Consider the following 19,322-nt stretch of genomic DNA (forward strand, 5'->3'; position numbering starts at 1 on the left):
CCGGGCTAAATACAGTCCAAACAGGGGACACAGGCAGTGCAAGAGCAACATTTAAACAAGGTTACATACTGACATAAAGCGCAGACGTGCAACATTAACAAACCGGGCTAAATACAGTCCAAACAGGGGACACAGTCAGTGCAAGAGCAACATTTAAACAAGGTTACATACTGACATAAAGCGCAGACGTGCAACATTAACAAACCGGGCTAAATACAGTCCAAACAGGGGACACAGTCAGTGCAAGAGCAACATTTAAACAAGGTTACATACTGACATAAAGCGCAGACGTGCAACATTAACAAACCGGGTTAAATACAGTCCAAACAGGGGACACAGGCAGTGCAAGAGTAACATCTAATAAAAAACACATAGACAAGAATGAAACAGACAGCGCTAAACTAGTGAAATGAGTACTTCTGTGCACTTTACTGAGGACTTTACTGATCCTTGTGCTTTTCATTCTGCAGAAAAATGTTGCATGGTTTGAATTTCTTTTTGTACCATGCCAGGGTGTTTGTGTACATTATCAGGATATAGGCCTATGTTAATGTGGCCGTTAACCTCCGTCAACAAAACCAAACCGCCCACATGACCGTCCAGGGCTTGTTGAGAGCCACAGGGTGCAGTCTTGTGGTCTGGATCACTTCCCTCACATATATATGGTTATATGGGTTGCTTATAAATGAGGTAGTGCAACCTGCTGTCCAAATTGCTCTGCTGATTTCAGACCTCTAGGCTTCAACACGTCTAAAATTCCATGGGGATCAAGACGTTTGTTGTTGTTGTTGTTGTGAAGAGCACCCAAACATGGCTGTTATGGAGTTGCCCTGCACCCTGGATTTATTTATGACAATAAATGGGATGGAATTCGTGAATGGATTGTTGAATCACCCTGGGAGGAGATTTCTTTTTTCCCTTTTAAGGCCCCTTCACATTCCTTACCACCTTGCCCTCAAACCAAAACATGTCATAGCCTTTCTAAAAGACAAAAACACGCAACTAAATTAGTGGTTAATAAATCCTGAGAGCAGTGCGTTTTTTTCCCTTTAACAATAGTTCTGCAATGAAACAGAATAAGGTCTTGTCTAGGCAAAGATGAGCAGCTCTTGTTACATGCATAGTATGCAGAGCATACTTCAATTATACAAGGGAACAAAATCAATGTATTCTCAAAGGAATGCTGTATTTTAAAAGTACAGTACTGTGCAAAGGTTTTAAGCAAAAATGTCTAAATTTCTAAATTTCTAAAAAACACACAAATAATCCTGATTGAAAAGTAAATGATGGTGGTATACAGAGATGTTCTAGAAGAACTGGTCTCTCCCAACTGGTCTCTCCTGCAAGCAAAAGTCTACAGATGGAGAACAATATTGTACTGCTGCTCAGGAGTCTCTTTCTCTCCACACATTATGTCAGTATTTCATGCAGCAAACGAAATAATGGTAAATCAGTTTGTATTCATAAAGCACTTTAACACAACGCAGTTGACCAGTTTTATCTGCACACAGATAAAAGAAAAGAGATAGGTAGCGAATAAAACAATAAAATAGTAAATTATTATTATTAATAATGACCACAATAAAACTGTAAAACCAACATCGTGAATAAAATTGCATGCAGTACTATTACACAGTACAGTCCACTGAGAGAATATATGAGGACGCATTTGTCCCCATCATTCCCAACATTTATTTTATTGATAATTGTAAAATCTCTGTAGCGGCTTGCCGTAGACCGTCATGATTTGCAACGCACATTTAAAGACGCAGGGGATCTTTTTTTTTCCGTCGTGGAGCCCGGCGCTCTGGACCGGTGAGGACATTGTGCTGCCAACGGTTCGTGCCTTCGGACCGCGGAAAGGTGAGTTTTTGTCAACGTGCACGCCACGTTGTTCTGCATTTTCTACTGGACCGTCCGCTGCCTGCAGTGTCTGGCACGGCCACGTAACCAGGGCCCCGGTGAGGATGCTCTGCTGTCTCCCGCACCATTGCTCGGCGTCCTTGAAAGGCATGGATCATGTTTTTTTTTTTTGCTTAGATCGAGATTATTTGGGCTTGACTGCATTGCTTTTTTTTGCCTGCGCGTTAAATATGAGTAAAGGGTTGAAACTACGCAGCACTTGTGTATTTGTTCTGTTTAGAAAATGCCCTTATGTGTAGTGCCATTGCGATAGGCCTCTTCAATAAACACCGTGGAGGGCTCTGTACGTTCCATACTTTCTTATTTCTATTATTTTTTGTTTGTTTGTTTGTTTATGACCAGAATTCAAAATCCGAGTTATTTTAAAGAAACACACGCGTATATACAGCCGATTAATTGACAGTGAAACACACGTCTGTGTAGATAACGGAATAATCCTGCGGTGTCGTTGTGCAGCAGGCCGGAAGGGGGCACTCGTCCGCGCATGCGCCATGGATCCGACGCGGACTGCCAGCCTCCTTTTAGGTGAGAGGAGAAGTTCCACGGGGCAGGACCATATTGAATTGATAAGCAGGGATAAAATTATGCAGCTGCACATTTAGCCAAATGAATTTTAATAGCTTGTGTAAGGTGTGACTATTGTGTGAGCCAGAAGCAACAAGGCAGGAGAGGAAGCTTACAGAGAACTGTGCATTTTGTTTATTCCAGTGCTGGTCACTGGTGTGGCAGGGTTCTGGTACACGCCGCAGGGACCGCAGATCTACTCATGCCTTACCTACATTGAGAAGAACCTGAGGGTGGACTGTGAATTCCCCATCACCAACGAGATCCCGGGGCCCTTCTGCGAATTTAAGCAGGACGGGCGAATTATCGGGACCACATACCCCAACACTCCTTCCTTTCTCATACCGACGCTGGAGTTCAGGCGGCGTGCCAACGTCTCGCTGGTCTCCCCGAGCATTTGCCGGCTAACCTGGGCGCCCATGGCAGACGAGAGGTCCTACACATACACCTGCCGGGTGTACCAGGGCAGCACCTGGAAGGAGAACAGCATGGCGTTTCACCAAAGTGAGTAGAACATGCATCACCGCCAGTTCGTACACAGTTAACCATTGTCGATTGGAGCGTGTAAGTGACATGCATTCATTTTCTTCTCCAGGAAATGTGCTTGTCTGCTCTGCTGTGAGCTGGATTTTCCACGCCGCACCATGGCTCCTCGGAATGATTGGAATATCTCTTCCTGTGTGCTTGGGGTCGCTGTCTGCATGACAGCGCTCCGCCATGTCTGTCTTCCTCTTTCATAATCCATTGTACAATACGTCTCCTCAGATTATTTATAACGTAAAACAAAATTGCACTTAGCATATGCTCACCAACATGTAAAGGTGTATCTGGTGCTCAGTTTTAACTGCTTTCTAAAATAACATTCTGCTGTCTTAACCCAAACACAATTCATTCTCGGTGACCTGCAAGACTTTTTCATTTCTGGTCACTCCTCAGTTTCAGTGCTGTAGCATATTTCCACAGTGATAGTATCTGATTCATGTGCATATGCATTTTTTGTGATACAAAACATTGAAAAGGAATTTGGGATGAATTGTTCCATGTAACTCGGCAAAGAATAACGTGACTGAATAGAAAAGGGAGAGGATGCCACATTGCATGCAATCATTTTAATGCTTGACCTTGTGGCTGTACAGCATCAGTATTGTCTCTCATTGTCTTCTTGTACATGCCTATTATATTTACTTATTTATTTGCATAATAGGTCTTCACTTAAGATTTAAGAACATGATTCAGCAATTATGCCAAGAAATCCTTCCAAGGTCTTTTCCAGTGTTTATGAAATGCAATATCAATTTATTTTTACACAGACTATGTTTAATATCGTCTTCAGGATTTCTTTACTGTAAGAATTGCTGTGTCACTTCAAGCTAATAATAAGCTATTCACATATTTGCAAAGTGTAATGGTTGACTGCACTAATGCATTTTTGTAATATTTTCTTCTTATCGAAACATCTGGAACCCGGGTTGAAACATGCCAATGGCCAATTAAGACTAAATGATTTTGATATCATAATTTGTGGCATAATTGCTTGATCAGTTTTTCTTGCTTATGTTCTAGGCCTGGAAACCATCTGCAATAAGGACTGCTGCTTTTTTAATTTGGGGATTGTGTCTGTTAAGTCTTGATTACTGATGATGGGTGGAAATACCAGAGGCAGCGTCACATTTTTAAAATATATCTGAAGCACTGCACAGAATTAATCTATGGCCATGCCCACTGTAGCACTGCACACTGAAGTGAGCAATAGATTTCCTATGGAAGCCACAAAAGGGTCACTTAAAAGTTTTATATTGCTGCTTGACTCGTTTCCAAAGTCTTCCAGCACTTTCGCTGCATTGCTTGGCTTGCACTTTAAACGGTTGTAGTGCATGGCTTCCGTGCCTTTACCTAGGCTTCTTTTTGCCAGATTATTCATATCTACTGCCATCATTGGTATGATTTGTGCATAATAGCTGTATACATGCACACAGAAAGACACTTCAGAATTGAATCTGGCTCCGTCTGTCTGTCATTTTCATTCAAGGGTCAATGTGATAACATGCAGTAGGTGGTAATAAAGGTACTATGGCTGAACACTGATGTCCTGTTGTCTTTGTCAATGTTTCCAAATTTCACTGTGTGCACTGTGTGCTGTGCTGCTGTGTATCACATGTGACAATCACTTCACTTCACTTGAGCTTCCCCTTTCATTAAGGCCGTATTCTTGTGTCCAGGGTTTGTCCAGACACCAGGCTGTCCATGTTGACATGTGACCAATGGAGATAAGTGAGCAGGGAAACTTAAATTTAGCAGAAACACAGTTACTACCACAACAAAACACTGCAGGATTTGCATTACATTTATGACTTTTGTCCCGATTCATTTTATGAAACCTTTGCAATTCCTACCAAGAGACCACAACAATGCATGAAAGTAGCGCAATGTTGTCAGTCTCTCGAACATCAGTTGATGTGATTGGCTGTAAACACTGGAGACATTTGTGAATGAAGCACCATCAGGGAAATTGCAATAAATCTGAGGGTGTTCACAAATATATCAGAACGTAATCAGAAGGTTGCCGGTTCGAATCCCCACACACTGCTCCCCCGGGCGCCTGTCATGGCTGCCCACTGCTCACCAAGGGTGATGGTTAAAAGCAGAGGACAAATTTTGTTGTGTCACCATGTGCTGTGCTGCAGTGTTTGGCGACGATGACAGTCAGCTTGTGAATAAATGTAACAGCACTGACGTTTGTGCATCACAATCAGTCAAGAAATGCATTAGTGAACGGTGTATTTGTCTCCATATTTTTCCTAACAAGAATGTTACTGCAGATATGCAAATATCTGAAATGGAAACGGGAAAAAAAAAACAAAAAAACGATGAAGAGGATATGCGAAACATTAACTTTTTTTGACCAGGAGGAAGCCGCCCGCCGTATAGTGGGCGTGTCCGCCCCCGCCGCGCCACGCCCCGCCCCGCCCCGCCGCGCGCGCACCGTCCCATCAATTAGAACGGCGCCGTCCAGCACGCGCTAACGGACCTCGCCGCCGCCGCCGCCGCCGCCGCCGCCGCGCTCGGGATAAACGGATCCGAGGTAAGACCGACCCCCGCGTCAAATTATGCCAAAAAAAGCCGCCAGCGCGCCGGCGCCTCTCGGCCACAGGCGCGCAAAAGAGGCGAGAGGATGGATTTATTTTTTTCTGCATTTTAAAAGCTGCGTCACCGTGTTGGGGACCGTCTGCAGCAGTTTAATTGTGCAATTGAACAATAGGGAAAAAAAAATTAAAAAATGGAAAACCAGAGACAGATCTTGTTGGCAGCGGATTTCCACGTCTACCGACTCACATTCCAGGGAATCCAGGTCCTGTTCAGTCAGGAATTTGTACCTGCACAGTCTTGACTCGATCATAATCTTCCCAGCTGCTATAAAAATGGAAGGGGGGGGGGGGTATTCTGGTTATTTCTTAAAATTAGCCAGATTTGTTTAATGCACGGCCATAATTCACATAATTTAAAACATCTGCAGTCAAATAATAACTTTTTCTTTTTTTTTTGCCTGCGACTATATTTGAAGAGCCATCTGGACCCCGCCCGTTCGATGGAGCCGCCGTGGGGTTCCGTAATTCCGTATTCCCACTGTTCGGTGTCTATTTCCTCACCGTCTCTTTTCTTTTTTTCCCCCCTCCGGCTGTGAAGGTGTGAAGATGTTCCTCATCGTTGCTTCCCTTTGCCTACTGAGTAAGGTTGCTGAAGTACTACATTCACACAGATTAAACCAAATATAAAATTAGATTAGACTGCACTTGAATGTGTCTTCGTAATAAAAGTTCCACGCTGATGTTACGAGACTGACCCTACACCGCTCCACAGGCCTGTCCACTGGCCAGCAAGTGGACCTGACCTCCTGCATCACGAAGGAGAACAACCTGAGGATGGTGTGCACGTTTGCCCCTGACACGCCGGCCCCGCAGTGCAAGTACGTGCAAGCAAACCGGACCGTGGCCAGCACCAACTCCACCGACGCCCAGGACCCCAAGTACAAGAACCGCGCCAACGTCACCGTCAGCGGCGGCGCGTGCCTGCTCACGCTGACCGGCCTGCCGGACGTCACCCAGCAGTTCACCTGCATCATCAGAGCAACGCAGAGGGCGGAGACAACGGCCACCGTGGACAAGAGTGAGCTCCGGCCGGCCGCACGAACGCGCAGACAATTCCGCCCACGGGCCTAATTTCTCTCGTTCTTTTCCCGTGTGTGTGTGTGTGTGTGTGTGTGTGTGTGTGTGTCCGCAGATGCACTCGGGACGTGCTCGTCGGCCGCCATCCTGCAGAGCAGCGCAGCACCGCTCCTCATCCTCATCCTCGCCTCGTTCCTACCTGGACCCCACTGAGCGAGCGTTTCAGGCCTTGTGCCTTCGTGCAGAGATTATCTGACGCATGACGTGTGTGGCCGTGGTCTCTGTTATATCGGCCTTCTATTCTGCCCCGTTGTGTTCATTTGACATGCCAGCGCTATGCAATTTGACCATCCTTTTCTGACCAGGACTGAAATAAAAAAACGTCCAAAACCAAACACTCTCTGCGTCTGTGATATTAAAATCACTCATTTGGTGTTGTAGTAGTAGGGTGGTAGTAGCCTAGTGGGTAACACACTCACCTATAAACCAGAAGACCCAGGTTCAAACCCCACTTACTACCATTGTGTCCCCGAGCAAGACACTTTACCCTGAGTGTCTCCCGGGGGGGACTGTCCCTGTAACTACTGACAGTAAGTCGCTCTGGATAAGGGCGTCTGGTAAATGCTGTAAATGTAATTTATGACGTCAAAATGTGTGTCTGTGTGGTAAAATGCCGAGTGCGCGGCGCCCCCTGGCGCCCAGGCGGGGCGCTGCCTCGGGCCCGTCGCGGCATAAAGACGTCAGAAATTGTTTATCTGCCCTGGATCCGAGCGGACGCTGCAGCGGGGATGAGTTTCGGCGCTTTCCCGGTAATTTGCACGCTTCCAGCGGGCGTTTGGGGGGGCCGCCGGCGGCGCTCGGCCGTCTTTGAACGTCGCCCGTTCGAAATGAACCCTTTTGCGGCGCCGGGCGCGAATCTCCCATTGTCCCGGGCGTCGCGTCGCAGCGGCGCCTGCTCGCGTCCGTGGAGGTTCGCGGGCAGAGCGTTTTATTATTATTATTATTATTATTATTATTATTCGTCCCGTTTTAAACGACGTGCGGTGAAATGTCGCGACCGGCGGAAACGCGGCCGTGTGCGCGTCGTCGGACGGCGTCGCGCCGCCTCGCCCTCCTGCTCGGACCGTCCCGACTTCTCGCCCTCTTCCTTTCCACCTCGGCACGGGAATTATTCTGCGATTGATCCCGCCAACTCGGGCGGCGGACCGCAACACCGGCACGTCAAAAATAAAAGAAGAAGGATGCGGCGCCGTTTATCGATACGGCGATATATCGCCATCCCTCGCCCACGATACGTTACTGATGCATTATGGGTACACTGGTGTCGCGTTGCTTCCTGTATCGATACCCTTATCCAGAGCGACTTACAATCAGTAGTTACAGGGACAGTCCCCCCCTGGAGACACTCAGGGTTAAGTGTCTTGCTCAGGGACACGATGGTAGTAAGTGGGGTTCGAACCTGGGTCTCCTGGTTCATAGGCGAGTGTGTTACACACCAGGCTACTGCTAGTAATACATTATTATCCTGGTTATTCAGGCGGTGCATGACCCAAACACCCGGCGTTCTTCATAACTTCATAATAAGGTCTACAGGACATGCTATAATGTGTACGTTTGGCTTTTTTTTAAAAAAAAAAAAAGTTGAAATGGTCCCTTTTCTTCTGAAATTACACTGATATTGAGTATCTCCGAATCGGCAGGATAATAAAGCTGATGTCGTAAATCTGTCTTTTTTTTTTTTTTCAATGAGTGAATGTTATAACTGAAGGTCGGGTGCGAGTAACTGCGCTGAGGTGAAACTAAGCAGAGTCTGTTTTTTAGTCTCTGTGCCCGAGGTCACAGCCGTGGGGCCTGATTTGTTTTTTTTGTTTTGTTTTGTTTTTTTACTTTTCTGTTTTTTAGGTGCTTGATGAAATAGATTTTCTGGGGTTTTAAAGGCCAGAGAAGCCCTTTTAAGGTCAAAAGCGCGCTGGTGGAAATGAAAGGGTGAGATTACCATTGTGTCTCTTTTTAAGTAATACCCTCTGGGCCACTTTTCGCATGCACTTCAAGCAATGGGATAAAATCAGACTATACTTTAGATACCTCAAAACACTGCTGGTTTCACGTGCACTACCTCTCTGAATCTTAAAAGCTAGATGCAATAATTATTATTGATTGCTAAAGCGGATCTGTTTTGGGTTATAAACATGTCCAAATGGATTAAATTAGTTTAATAAGTGGCCTAAAGCAACAAAAAAAATATTGTGCAGTCATATGTGTGTTGTATTTTTTAATGCATTATTTGAATTCCACAGGCAGCAGAAAAGTCCAGACTCTAGAGGGGATGTTTCAGTAATGGAAGAAGGTTTGTGCTCTGTGTTTTTTTGTCATTTCTACTTTAATTCTCTTGCATTCAGCCTCTTGCAGGGATCAGGTAGTTTCTGTGCTTCCGGAACATGCTTTCCTAGTTTCGTGTTTAGTGTGGATTTCCCCTGGCATAAACTGGTCGAGCTGGCTGAGCTGGTTCAACCCTGAGTGTGTGTTTTGCTCGAAGGTGCTGTAGCCACAGCTGATGACCCATCAGCCATCACAACCATCCAATCCGCAGCCACATTCTCCACAGACCAGCCGATCAAGTATCTCTTTAAAACAGAAGGGACTGGTGGCCAGGTAAGAGCGGCGTTAGTAGTATCAATGGCATCTTCCACCTGCACGTTAGTGGATATACACTTATGTCTGTTTGACATAAACATAGATCATTCATTTATCATCTAAAAAAGCCAAAACAATAATAATAATAATTAGTATGTTGCTGCAGGTGACGTACCGTGTGATTCACGTCACCGATGGGCAGGTTGATGGTCAGCCGGATGGAGCGGCAGCTGTTGGTGTGGTCACCGGCTTTCCCAACGCAACGCATGCCGTAACACCAGCTGTTACACAGGTTACAATATTTACACGCACACCGAAACTAAGTAATGAGGCCATGAATAAAGCATTTTACTTAACAAGAACTACATGATCATAATAAAAAGACTTTGTATTGTCATTACGCAGTTGCCTTGGCAACAAAATTAGGTAAAAGACGCACTTTTAAATCGCACTGTTTTTATATACATTTATTAATTTAAAAAGCAATTAATTTTTACTATATTTTAATGGAAAATAAAGACAAACAAACAACACATTAAATACTCTGCTCAAAAAAATAAAAATAAGACATCTTAGATCTGAATAAACGAAATATTCTTATTAAATACTTTTTGCAGTTGAAAGTGCTGACAAAAAAATCACCAAAAAATTATTGATTGAAATGAAATTTATCATCCCATGGTGGTCTGGATTTGGAGTCACACTCAAGCGTTTTACTACTTTTTACTACATTTCGTTGCCCTGTACTTGTACATGTGTAATGACAATAAAGTTGAATCTAATCTAAAAATCTAAAAATTTAAGTGGAAAAACACACTACAAGCTAGGGGTGTTGAAATTAACTGTATAATTAATCCTGATATTGTGCGATATTGCCCCAATGCAGTGCAGAAAATAATTGATTATATCATAATGACATTGTTGGGTGATTTGTGGAAATTGTTGAACTTTGACCACTGTGGCGCAGAGAAAGGAGGCTCATCGGGAAGGTGGGGTTTCCTTCACTCTCTCTGCATAAGGACCGGGTGAAGTAATGTCCTTAACGTCCTGAAGTCTCCCTAGGGATCTCCTCCCATACCTGGAGGAGAACCACCTGGCGTTGGTGGATGGAGTAATACATGAGGTCTAGCATTATGTTGCATTAGGAGGAACCCAGGGCCAACCGCACCAGCATATGGTCTCACAAGGGGTCTGAGGAGCTCATCTCCGTACCTAATGGCAGTCAGGCTACCTCTGGTGAGCACATGGAGGGCTGTGTGGCCCCACCAAATAAAACGACCCACTGCCAAAACTGGTCATGCTGGAGGATGTTGCAGGCCACGGTCTCTCTAGATTCTGTCACGCCTGTCACATGTGCTCAGTGTGAACCTGCTTTCATCTGCGAAGACCACAGGGCACCAGTGGATTTGGCCAGCACATCTCCTGATGGTCCTGGTAGCACCTCCATGTTCTGGACACTATTCTGACAGACACAGCAAACTTTCTTGCCACAGCTCACATTGATGTGCCATCCTGGATGAGCCGCACCACCTGAGCCACATGTATGGGTTGTAGACTCAGTCTCAGGCTAGCACCAGAGTGAAAGCACCGCCAGCATTCAAAAGTGACCAAAACATCAGCCAGAAAGTGGTCTGTGGTCCCCACCTGCAAAACCACGCCTTTATTGGGGACATCTTGCTAATTGCCTGTAATTTCCACCTGTTGTCTATTCCATTTGCACAACAGCATGTGAAATTAATTGTCAATTAAATTATTAATTAAATGGATTAATCCATCAATAAATATACACACGTAAATTATTTAACAAAGTGATCATATATATATATATATATATATATATATATATATATATATATATATATATATATATGTGTGTGTGTATATATATATGTATATGTATATATACACATTTTATAATTAAAATACTTTATTTGCTGAGGTTGGTCATATGAATAAAAAATAAAAACATTGCTAATTTGGCAAAAATAACTAAATGCTAAGAGTTCTACTTAAAGTATAATTCCTTATATCTGTAACATGCAGCTGTATTCAAACATATTTAAATGCTTTTATTAAATAAATCTCTTAAATTCTCTTTTTAGACTGTGTTTGCACAGTCTGAGAGTTTGGAAGCCGAGGGCTCGGAGACGCACTACTATTACCCAGCGACCATTGCAGACACCCCACCCGCTACCATGGTAACCAACGTCCAAGCCCCCGATTCGATACTCACTCAGACTACGCCTACAGGTGAACACGTGTGCAGCCGCTCTGTTCCACTCATGGGACGCCGAAGTGTTGTGCCTTGTCTGACCTTTGGCCTTCTTTCCTCAGGTCAGCTGTATGTAATGATGTCTCCCCAGGATGTTCTGGGCACCGCCAGTCAGAGGTACGCCTTTTCCCAACATCTGGCAAGTTTTGTGTGTGTGTGTGTGTGTGGCCTAAAAATATGCAAGTAATTGGAAATGAACATTTGTAGTGAAATAGCACTTGTTGACTCTGATAATGAAAAGTGCCAAGTTCAGTTTCATCATCAGATGTCCCAGTGTAACAGTGATGCCAGTTTCAAAGTTTCTCATTTCCGACCCTCAGTAAGACAGAATCTCCCCGGACGTCAAGGGATGACAAGAGACGAGCACAGCATAACGAAGGTACGTGAGTGGGCATCTAGCACCCAGCGCCCTCTTTCATACCCCGTCATACCTGGTTACCCGCTTTCCTCTGCAGTGGAACGGCGCCGTAGGGACAAGATCAACAACTGGATAGTTCAGCTGTCAAAAACCATTCCCGACTGCAACATGGACACGACCAAGAATGGACAGGCGAGTTCACGCAGCCGCTGACCGGCGTGCCGTCTTGCGTCTCCGCTTTGCCTTACCTGTTCCGTCCGTCTCTGCGTACAGAGTAAAGGTGGCATTCTGTCCAAGGCCTGCGACTACATCCAGGAGCTGGTGCAGAGTAACGGCAGGCTGGCGGATGAGCTGGAAACCTTGGAGAGGCTGAGGATGGACAACCAGCTTCTCAGACAGGAGGTACAGCAGATCTCTGTGGGTTCACCTCAGGGCTCCGTTTTTTTTGGTCGACTACCGGCACGTAATTACCCTGTTTACACCGCGTTATCTGCCGGTACACGCCTGAACGCTTGCTCACGTTACCTTTTCAACGTTTCGTTTCTTGTTTTCGTCTCTTCGCCCAGGCGGAGGAGTGGAAGTCTAAGAACCAGATGCTGAGAAGTCAAATGCGACAGCACGGCATCGTAGCCGCCAGCACAGAGCCGCAGTGACGGCAGGTCAAAGGGTGGCAGAAGGTCTACTCTGAACTGCACTATATTTGTAACCCCTACCCGCCCCCCCTTTCTTGTAGTGTTACCACCCAAAAAGCCCCAGTCATCAATTCCCCGGTCTTCTGAATCGTAACGAGCACTACGCATCTGTGTTTGTTTAGATTGTTTTGCATCACCACCCATGGACACCGAGTTCATTTAAAAGACGTGTAGTAGGTGAAGTCGAAAGACCGATAAAGCGTCGACTGTGGAACGCTACATCCTGCGATGTGGATTCCGGTTGTCACACTATGACCGGAAGTCACGAGAAGATGAACATTTTTTTTTTTTTTTTTTTCGCCAATTCGATTTGCTTTCCTTTCTGCGTAATTTAAAGGTATCACGGCTAGTCAGTTCACATCGAGATACAGTACAATTCATTACGCTGTCAAATTACAAAATGTATAATTTTGTCATCGATGCACTGCTGGCTGTTATTTGACAATTTAATAAACCATCAAGTTGTACACACAATATATTTTTTACAGGCTCATTGTATGAGGACTTGGCATGGAATGGTGTGTGGATTAGTAAAACTGTTACGAAATGTGAAATAATGCATATGCCAAACGTTAAATGTGTGAAGATAGAATAACGTTATTTCCTTTTGTTGATGCTCCCCCCCCCCCCCCCCCCCCCCCTCTATAACTCATTTGGAATTGGAAATATAGTCTGCAATTTATATTAAATGTTGAAAATTGAATTGTTAATGTGTTTTTTTTGTTGTTGTTTAAATGTATTAACGATGTGAAAACACTAGATTCCTTGTGATTAATTGTTTAAGTCGCACAGCTGCCATAATACCAAGAACACGCGTTTTAAACCAAGTCCGTATCTAATCACGATATACAGATCATACAGTTTCAGAATGGACAGAGTTGCGTCGCCCAGCATCCACGCAGCGGGGGGGCACTGGTGGCCTAGCGGGTGAGGGGGCGGACTCGTAATTGGGAGGTTGCCGGTTCAAGTCCCGAAACACCGTGGTGCCACTGAGCAAAGCCCCGTCCCATTTACGTTTACAGCATTTATCAGAAGCCCTTATCCAGAGCGATTTACAAATTCTTAGTAGTTACAGGGACAGTACCCCCCTGGAGACAATGCTCAGGGACACAATGAAGTGGGATTTGAACCTGGGTCTTCTAGTTCATAGGGAAGTGTGTTACCCACTAGGCTACTACCACCCTAAAACAGATGTGCTATTTACTGTATGGTAACATATTATATTTTTACATTTTCATTAACTTTATTCAGAGGGACTTACAATCAGTAGTGACCAGGAGAGTCCCCCCCCCTGAAGACTCGGGGTTAAGTGTCTTACTCAGGGACACAATGCTATAGGTGGGATTTGAACCTGTGTCTTCTGGTTCACAGGCGAGTGTGTTACACACTAGCCTACTACCTAGTGGGTAACATACTCGCATTCGTGGCAGATGGTTAAATGACAATCACTTCACTTTCAGTTTGTTCATTCTACGTCTGAATTGGAAATACTTCCGATAGGTTTGAGATGAACAACTGCAAACCTTTCCAACCTTCGCATTCATCATAGTGGGTAACACACTCACCTATGAACCTTCCCAAATTGCCCCACACCGCCCCTCTGCTACGCTTCCTCCACTGGCTCCCATCCACTGGTTCATCTAGACTCTTCTCCGTCTTGGCCCCTCGGTGGTGGAATGAACTTCCCCTCGAGGTCAGAACAGCTCAGTCACTGAGCACCTTCACACGGCAGCTCAAGACCTTCCTCTTTAGAGAATATTTAGATTAACTTGTAACCTTCTTATTGTGTAACTTGTGTACAGAATCTACAACAAGAGTGAATAAAAAGATTGTATTCATAGTTGAGGGTCCTAGTGAACTGGAATTGATCTCTTCATCGATGGTAACATGAAAGCACGTTGTAAGTCGCTCTAAGGACGTCTGCCAAATGCTTTAAATGTAAATGTAAATGAACCCCACTTACTACCATCGTGTCCCTGAGCAGGACACTTAACCCTGAGTGTCTCCAGGGGGGGACTGTCCCTGTACCTACTGACTGTAAGTCGCGTCGGGTGAATGCTGTACATGTAAATGCGTTTCGCTTCGGCTCCCGCGGGGCGAAACTCGTCGTGACGTCACGCCGCACGGGCGTCAGGTTCCGCCGCGGCTTCACCTGCCCTCAGTCCAGGTGTGGCGCCGTCCGGAGACGCTGCTCGGCGCGGCCGCTTCTGCGCGTTAAACGCCCGGTAGCGACACACAGGGCGCAGTTCGCGGCGGGGAAATCCCGAGTTTCGCTCCAAATCGATATTTCCGACGGATCTGTGCTCGCTGAAGCGGGAAAGGACGAGCAGAAGAATGTCGGCCGACATGTTTGTTGCAGGCCTTGCGGTTTGTCTGTTGTTCGCAACAGGTAAGGTTACCTTCACTCTTATTCTTCACATAGGATTTCTTTTTGTTATTACGTGTTAAAGTTCTGGCAGTTTGTAGACTCCCAATCAATCAATTGTTAAATTTAAGTCTTCGCTTATGCGTGTATGGTAATTTCACGGAATCTAAACAGCTAAAATCGTTTTAAAAGTGAGTTAAAAGTCCTTAAAAAATAATTTCATGTATATTTTTGTTAAGGGAAAAAAAATCTTTCGACGTGAATTAGTAGGTTGAGTTGATTTTCACCCCTCCCCGAAACCAGAGGTGTGTGGACTTACAAACACGGAAGTGGCGCGGCGGTTTCACCTTCTTCTTCGTCTTCTTTTTACACCCGCGACGTGTTTCTTTTGACAATTTGTGTAGGAATATAAAGTTCGGATCATGTTGCTCCTTTTGGCTCGTGGATTCCGGGTTAATGGGGGGTCCGTGGGGTCGAACTCGGAATTCGTGACCTTTACGAACCCAACTGCCATTCGGCGGCCCGGGTTGTCGGTTTTAAAGGCGGGTTCACAGTTCACGGTCGCTGCTAGGATGCTCGCATCCACAGGCCCTTCTCCCCTGTCCTCCATGCGGAGGAGCTGGATTATGGGGCGCGGCCCAGTGGCCACCAAGCTCTTCCGGCCTACAGTGACCCCTTCAGAACCCTGCCACAGGACTCTCACCTTCCACACCTGCGACTCGCAATCAGATCAATAAATAATAACCATCGCTCAGAGGTCTCGGATTTCGGAAGCAGAAGTATTGCTGCTTGGTTCTCTTCCTTCCTGCAACCAAGACAGAAATACAGAGGCTCCATTAAAGCGCGACCGATTTTCAAATGTGTGTGTGCGTGTGTGCGTACCACGTGACTGCCATGCCACAAACCACAAACACACCTGGCGAATCCAGAAAAACATTCCTCCGAAGATGAGATAAATAATAGACGAGATAAAGATCCGATAAAGGTTAACAACCTTCACAAACAGATACTTTGCTTCTCTGTACGGTGGGGCTGAATCCCGCTAGTCGAGGACCCCATACTTAATCTCTTAAAATTCTCCTAATAGATATCTACCTGAAATGGCCACTTTCACTTTTTAATCATTATTGAGTTTTTTTTTTTTTTTTTTTTAGTCTGTGAAATAGGCAATTTTACAAAAAAAAAAACCTCACGTATTTCCCGAAAGAGATGGGATTTATATGTTTCTTCTTGGAAAGCCCGTGTAACTGTGACGCTTGTCTTGTCTGTAGGTGCGCACGCTTTCTCAGCCACCACGACCACTCCAACGCTGAAGGTGCCTGAAAACCAAGGTAAAACCAACAGCAGGCCTGATGGGCAGATGAGCGCGGCGTTGAGACTCCTGGCATTCGACGTTTTCTCTGTTTGTATCTTTCAGGGGCCGATCTGACATGCACTTATTCGGCGGATTTTGGCTCAAGTCCCCGAGTCGAGTGGAAGTTTAAGGACCTTCTGGGGATTCAAACGTCCTACGTCTTCTATGACGGAAAGCCTACAAGTGGGGACCACCGCTACCTTAATCTAGTAGCCGATTTGGGACACAGGTTTTAAGGTGGAATTTATTGGGTTTTATTTTCTCCCCTTCCTCACCCAAAGGCCAGTACGCCGACAGAGTCACACAGTACAACGGTGGCCTGAGGTTCAGCAAAGTGACCAGAAAGGACACCGGGCAGTACGACTGCACGGTGGCTGGCCAGGGACAGTACGCCGATGCAAAAATCCAGCTGATCGTACTGGGTAAGACATCTCTGGCCTGTGCTGGATAATACGGTAACACCGGTTCGTTTTATTTTTCCATCCCTGTCCTGCTACCCGAATAAGTGCCCTGTGTTGCAGAATAAATTAAAGGTTTCTTGCCTTCCTTGTTGGTAATTTTTGCCCTTTTCCGTTCCTCAGTGCCACCTTCGCCACCCATTTGTCGGATCCCCCTGTCTGTCACGACGGACAGGAACACCCTCCTGACGTGCGAGGACCCTCAGGCCTCTCCTCCGGCCACGTACAAATGGTACTTCAACAACGTCCCCCTTCCGGAGGACCCCAGCAAGTTCAGCAGCTTCCAGAACTCGTCCTACAAGGTCAACACTGTGACCGGGAGCCTGGTCAGTTCTCTCCACCACACCCATTCGCCTGCCGGCCCGCTCGGCGTCGTCAGCCGTCGGTTATAGCAAAATCCTAGCAACGTTTGCTCTTTCGCAGGCCTTCCCTCGTGTGTCCAAGGTGGACGCTGGGGAATATTTTTGCGAAGCCATTAATGAAGCTGGCCCTGCCCAGCGCTGCGCTGCAGTGAGGATGGAAGTTCGTGAGTGTCTTTTTTTTTTTTTTTTTTTTTTTTTTTTTTTTTCTCTCCACTAAAGCCAATGAGTAAATGAGTACGGTAAATAGATATTTCTGCTTCCCCTTCAGACGATCTGAACACCGGCGGCATTGCTGCAGGGATTATCCTGGCGCTGTTGGCGGTGGCCTTGCTGGGATTTGCACTGTGGTTTGCGTATCGCAAAGGCTATCTGCCCAGTACGTTGCTCCTACCTACCGACGCTGCATTTTAACAGACCAATTAGACCAGTTACAGTAAAGATAATAAAACTGACAGAATAGTAGTAGTGTGAAAGATTGCGGATGTCTGAATTTGCTGTTAAACCTTATGCTTATTGAATCATATTAATGTGAAATGAAGTGTGTAAATGAAAAACTGTGGGTTTAAAACTCCTTTTGTCTTTTGTTTCTTACAGAAAAGGACAATCGGTAAGGTTTTTTCTTTGTTTGGGGGGCGGGTGTGTTGCTTCAGTTCATCTAGTGGGACTGGTTTACCTTATTGAAACTTTTTTTTTTATTTTTTTTTATTTGTGGTTTTTAATTAAATCAATGTGATTTGTGTTGATGTGAAATGTTCTAGACGCTCTGTTCATCTCCGCAGGAAATCAGACCCTGGCGTATATCGTCCGCCACCGCAAAACAATCCAGACGAAGGGGATGTGAGTTCAGCTTCAGTCTGTCTCTTAAGCAGTCTAAAAGATTCCGTGTTCTCTGTCTTGTTTAGTGCACACCTTGCGTTTTAGTTTATTCTTCTTCTTGCGCAGATGCTTTTACAATTCAGTTTTTCCATTCTTAAGTGCATGTTTCTCTTCTGTCCCTCAGGGTTCAGAGTTCAGACAGAAATCCTCCTTCGTTGTCTAGCCAGTGGCGCGCAGGAAGTCCTACCAGCTGTCGGGTGTGTGGTGTTTGCAGCATTTTAGCTGAATGAACTCTTTGTAGTACATGGACACCGAGGACTTTACTTTTGTTTTATTATTTTCCAATATCATGGTGGTGAATTTTAGCAGATCATGTTGAATGTTCAAGCATCCTTTTCAATGAACAATGAGTGTGTGTCTTTATAGTTTTAATCATGAATGATGTACATACCTAGTTATAGCACCAAAGTGGAAAATGTTCTGTATGGTTATAGTAATATAAAGGATTTGGTTGTAGAGACTCATATCTTGAAGGATAAATAATTAGGGTGGTCCACAGAAATATTCTAGGACCCCTAATGTGGCTAAGAAATGGTGCCTGTACGCCCACATTTAAATGTGAAGTTACTTGTAATGTGTGTTTACTGTATGAATTGTGCTTTTAGGGATGCTCTTCTCTATTTATGCTTCTTTTGCGTTATATGTTCATGAATGGCTTGAACTTTTGTATAATGTAAATACTTAGACAGAAAATGCTGACTTTCCTTCCCCCTTTTTATTCCTTTTAAGTGAATGCTGTTATTAATCTATTTTTTTTTACCTTCAATTATGAGCAGACTAGCTGACTTTTGTTTGGGGTTACAGTAGAGGCTTTATAACATGCTTTTTGTAAAATAATTTTTAATAAATGTGTTCTCTTTAACTGTCTCATCGGTCCTCGTTGTGTGTGAATTGCCGCTGGGTGGCGATCAATCACCACCAGCTTTTAATCACGAACAGCATTTACTTATTTTAAACTTTCGATGTGATTACTGTGATTAATTTAATTTTGAAAATTAAGAAAATGTTACTCCGTTCATTTTCCATTGTGGTGTATTATTTAATTATTCGATATTTTTGCGTTGCTTGTTTTCGTAAAACAAATACACACAGTTTTTCGCATGCGTCATACGTCAGGGGTAAGTATTTGTAAATTATTTATGGTTTATAAGAAGATGCAGCGATCCGCCTGGGCTACACTCGTTCAAGAGAAGCTACGTTCAACGCGTCCGTGCGTATTAAAAACCACGGAACTGTAAAGATCTTTTGCCTTATGTAACTCGCACGGTCCTCTCCCCGCCCCCAGCGCAGAATTGAAAACG

The 19,322-nt window shown here is 44.9% G+C and overlaps 3 protein-coding genes across 6 annotated transcripts; all 3 read left to right on the top strand.

The window, feature by feature from the left end:
• The first annotated feature begins 1,315 nt into the window (after window positions 1–1,315).
• Window positions 1,316–5,128, top strand: LOC114791801 (uncharacterized). 4 transcript variants are annotated; one of them, XM_028982249.1, is made up of 4 exons: window positions 1,316–1,863; window positions 2,347–2,448; window positions 2,632–2,991; window positions 3,083–5,128. In XM_028982249.1, the coding sequence occupies exons 1-4, from the start codon at window positions 1,743–1,745 to the stop codon at window positions 3,190–3,192; spliced, it is 693 nt and encodes a 230-aa protein (XP_028838082.1). In that variant the 5' UTR covers window positions 1,316–1,742; the 3' UTR covers window positions 3,193–5,128. The 4 variants fall into 4 exon arrangements, with proteins under 4 accessions (XP_028838082.1, XP_028838084.1, XP_028838083.1 ...); XM_028982251.1 differs by having other exon boundaries at window positions 2,383–2,448; XM_028982250.1 differs by having other exon boundaries at window positions 1,324–1,863; window positions 2,380–2,448.
• A 2,206-nt stretch (window positions 5,129–7,334) lies between these two features.
• LOC114791799 (upstream stimulatory factor 1-like) lies at window positions 7,335–13,230 on the top strand. Its single transcript, XM_028982247.1, has 11 exons — window positions 7,335–7,459; window positions 8,553–8,636; window positions 8,948–8,997; window positions 9,187–9,302; window positions 9,451–9,576; window positions 11,387–11,534; window positions 11,619–11,673; window positions 11,877–11,935; window positions 12,012–12,106; window positions 12,188–12,316; window positions 12,481–13,230. The coding sequence occupies exons 2-11, from the start codon at window positions 8,629–8,631 to the stop codon at window positions 12,565–12,567; spliced, it is 873 nt and encodes a 290-aa protein (XP_028838080.1). The 5' UTR covers window positions 7,335–7,459; window positions 8,553–8,628; the 3' UTR covers window positions 12,568–13,230.
• Window positions 13,231–14,733: 1,503 nt separating this feature from the next.
• LOC114791798 (junctional adhesion molecule A-like) lies at window positions 14,734–18,888 on the top strand. Its single transcript, XM_028982245.1, has 10 exons — window positions 14,734–14,995; window positions 16,243–16,302; window positions 16,389–16,508; window positions 16,607–16,747; window positions 16,907–17,109; window positions 17,207–17,309; window positions 17,414–17,521; window positions 17,740–17,752; window positions 17,925–17,982; window positions 18,146–18,888. Exons 1-10 carry the CDS (start codon window positions 14,941–14,943, stop codon window positions 18,182–18,184), a joined length of 900 nt encoding a protein of 299 aa, XP_028838078.1. The 5' UTR covers window positions 14,734–14,940; the 3' UTR covers window positions 18,185–18,888.
• The last annotated feature ends 434 nt before the right edge of the window (window positions 18,889–19,322 follow it).

This window comes from Denticeps clupeoides, chromosome 6, assembly GCF_900700375.1.
Source record: "Denticeps clupeoides chromosome 6, fDenClu1.1, whole genome shotgun sequence".
NCBI lineage: Eukaryota > Metazoa > Chordata > Actinopteri > Clupeiformes > Denticipitidae > Denticeps > Denticeps clupeoides.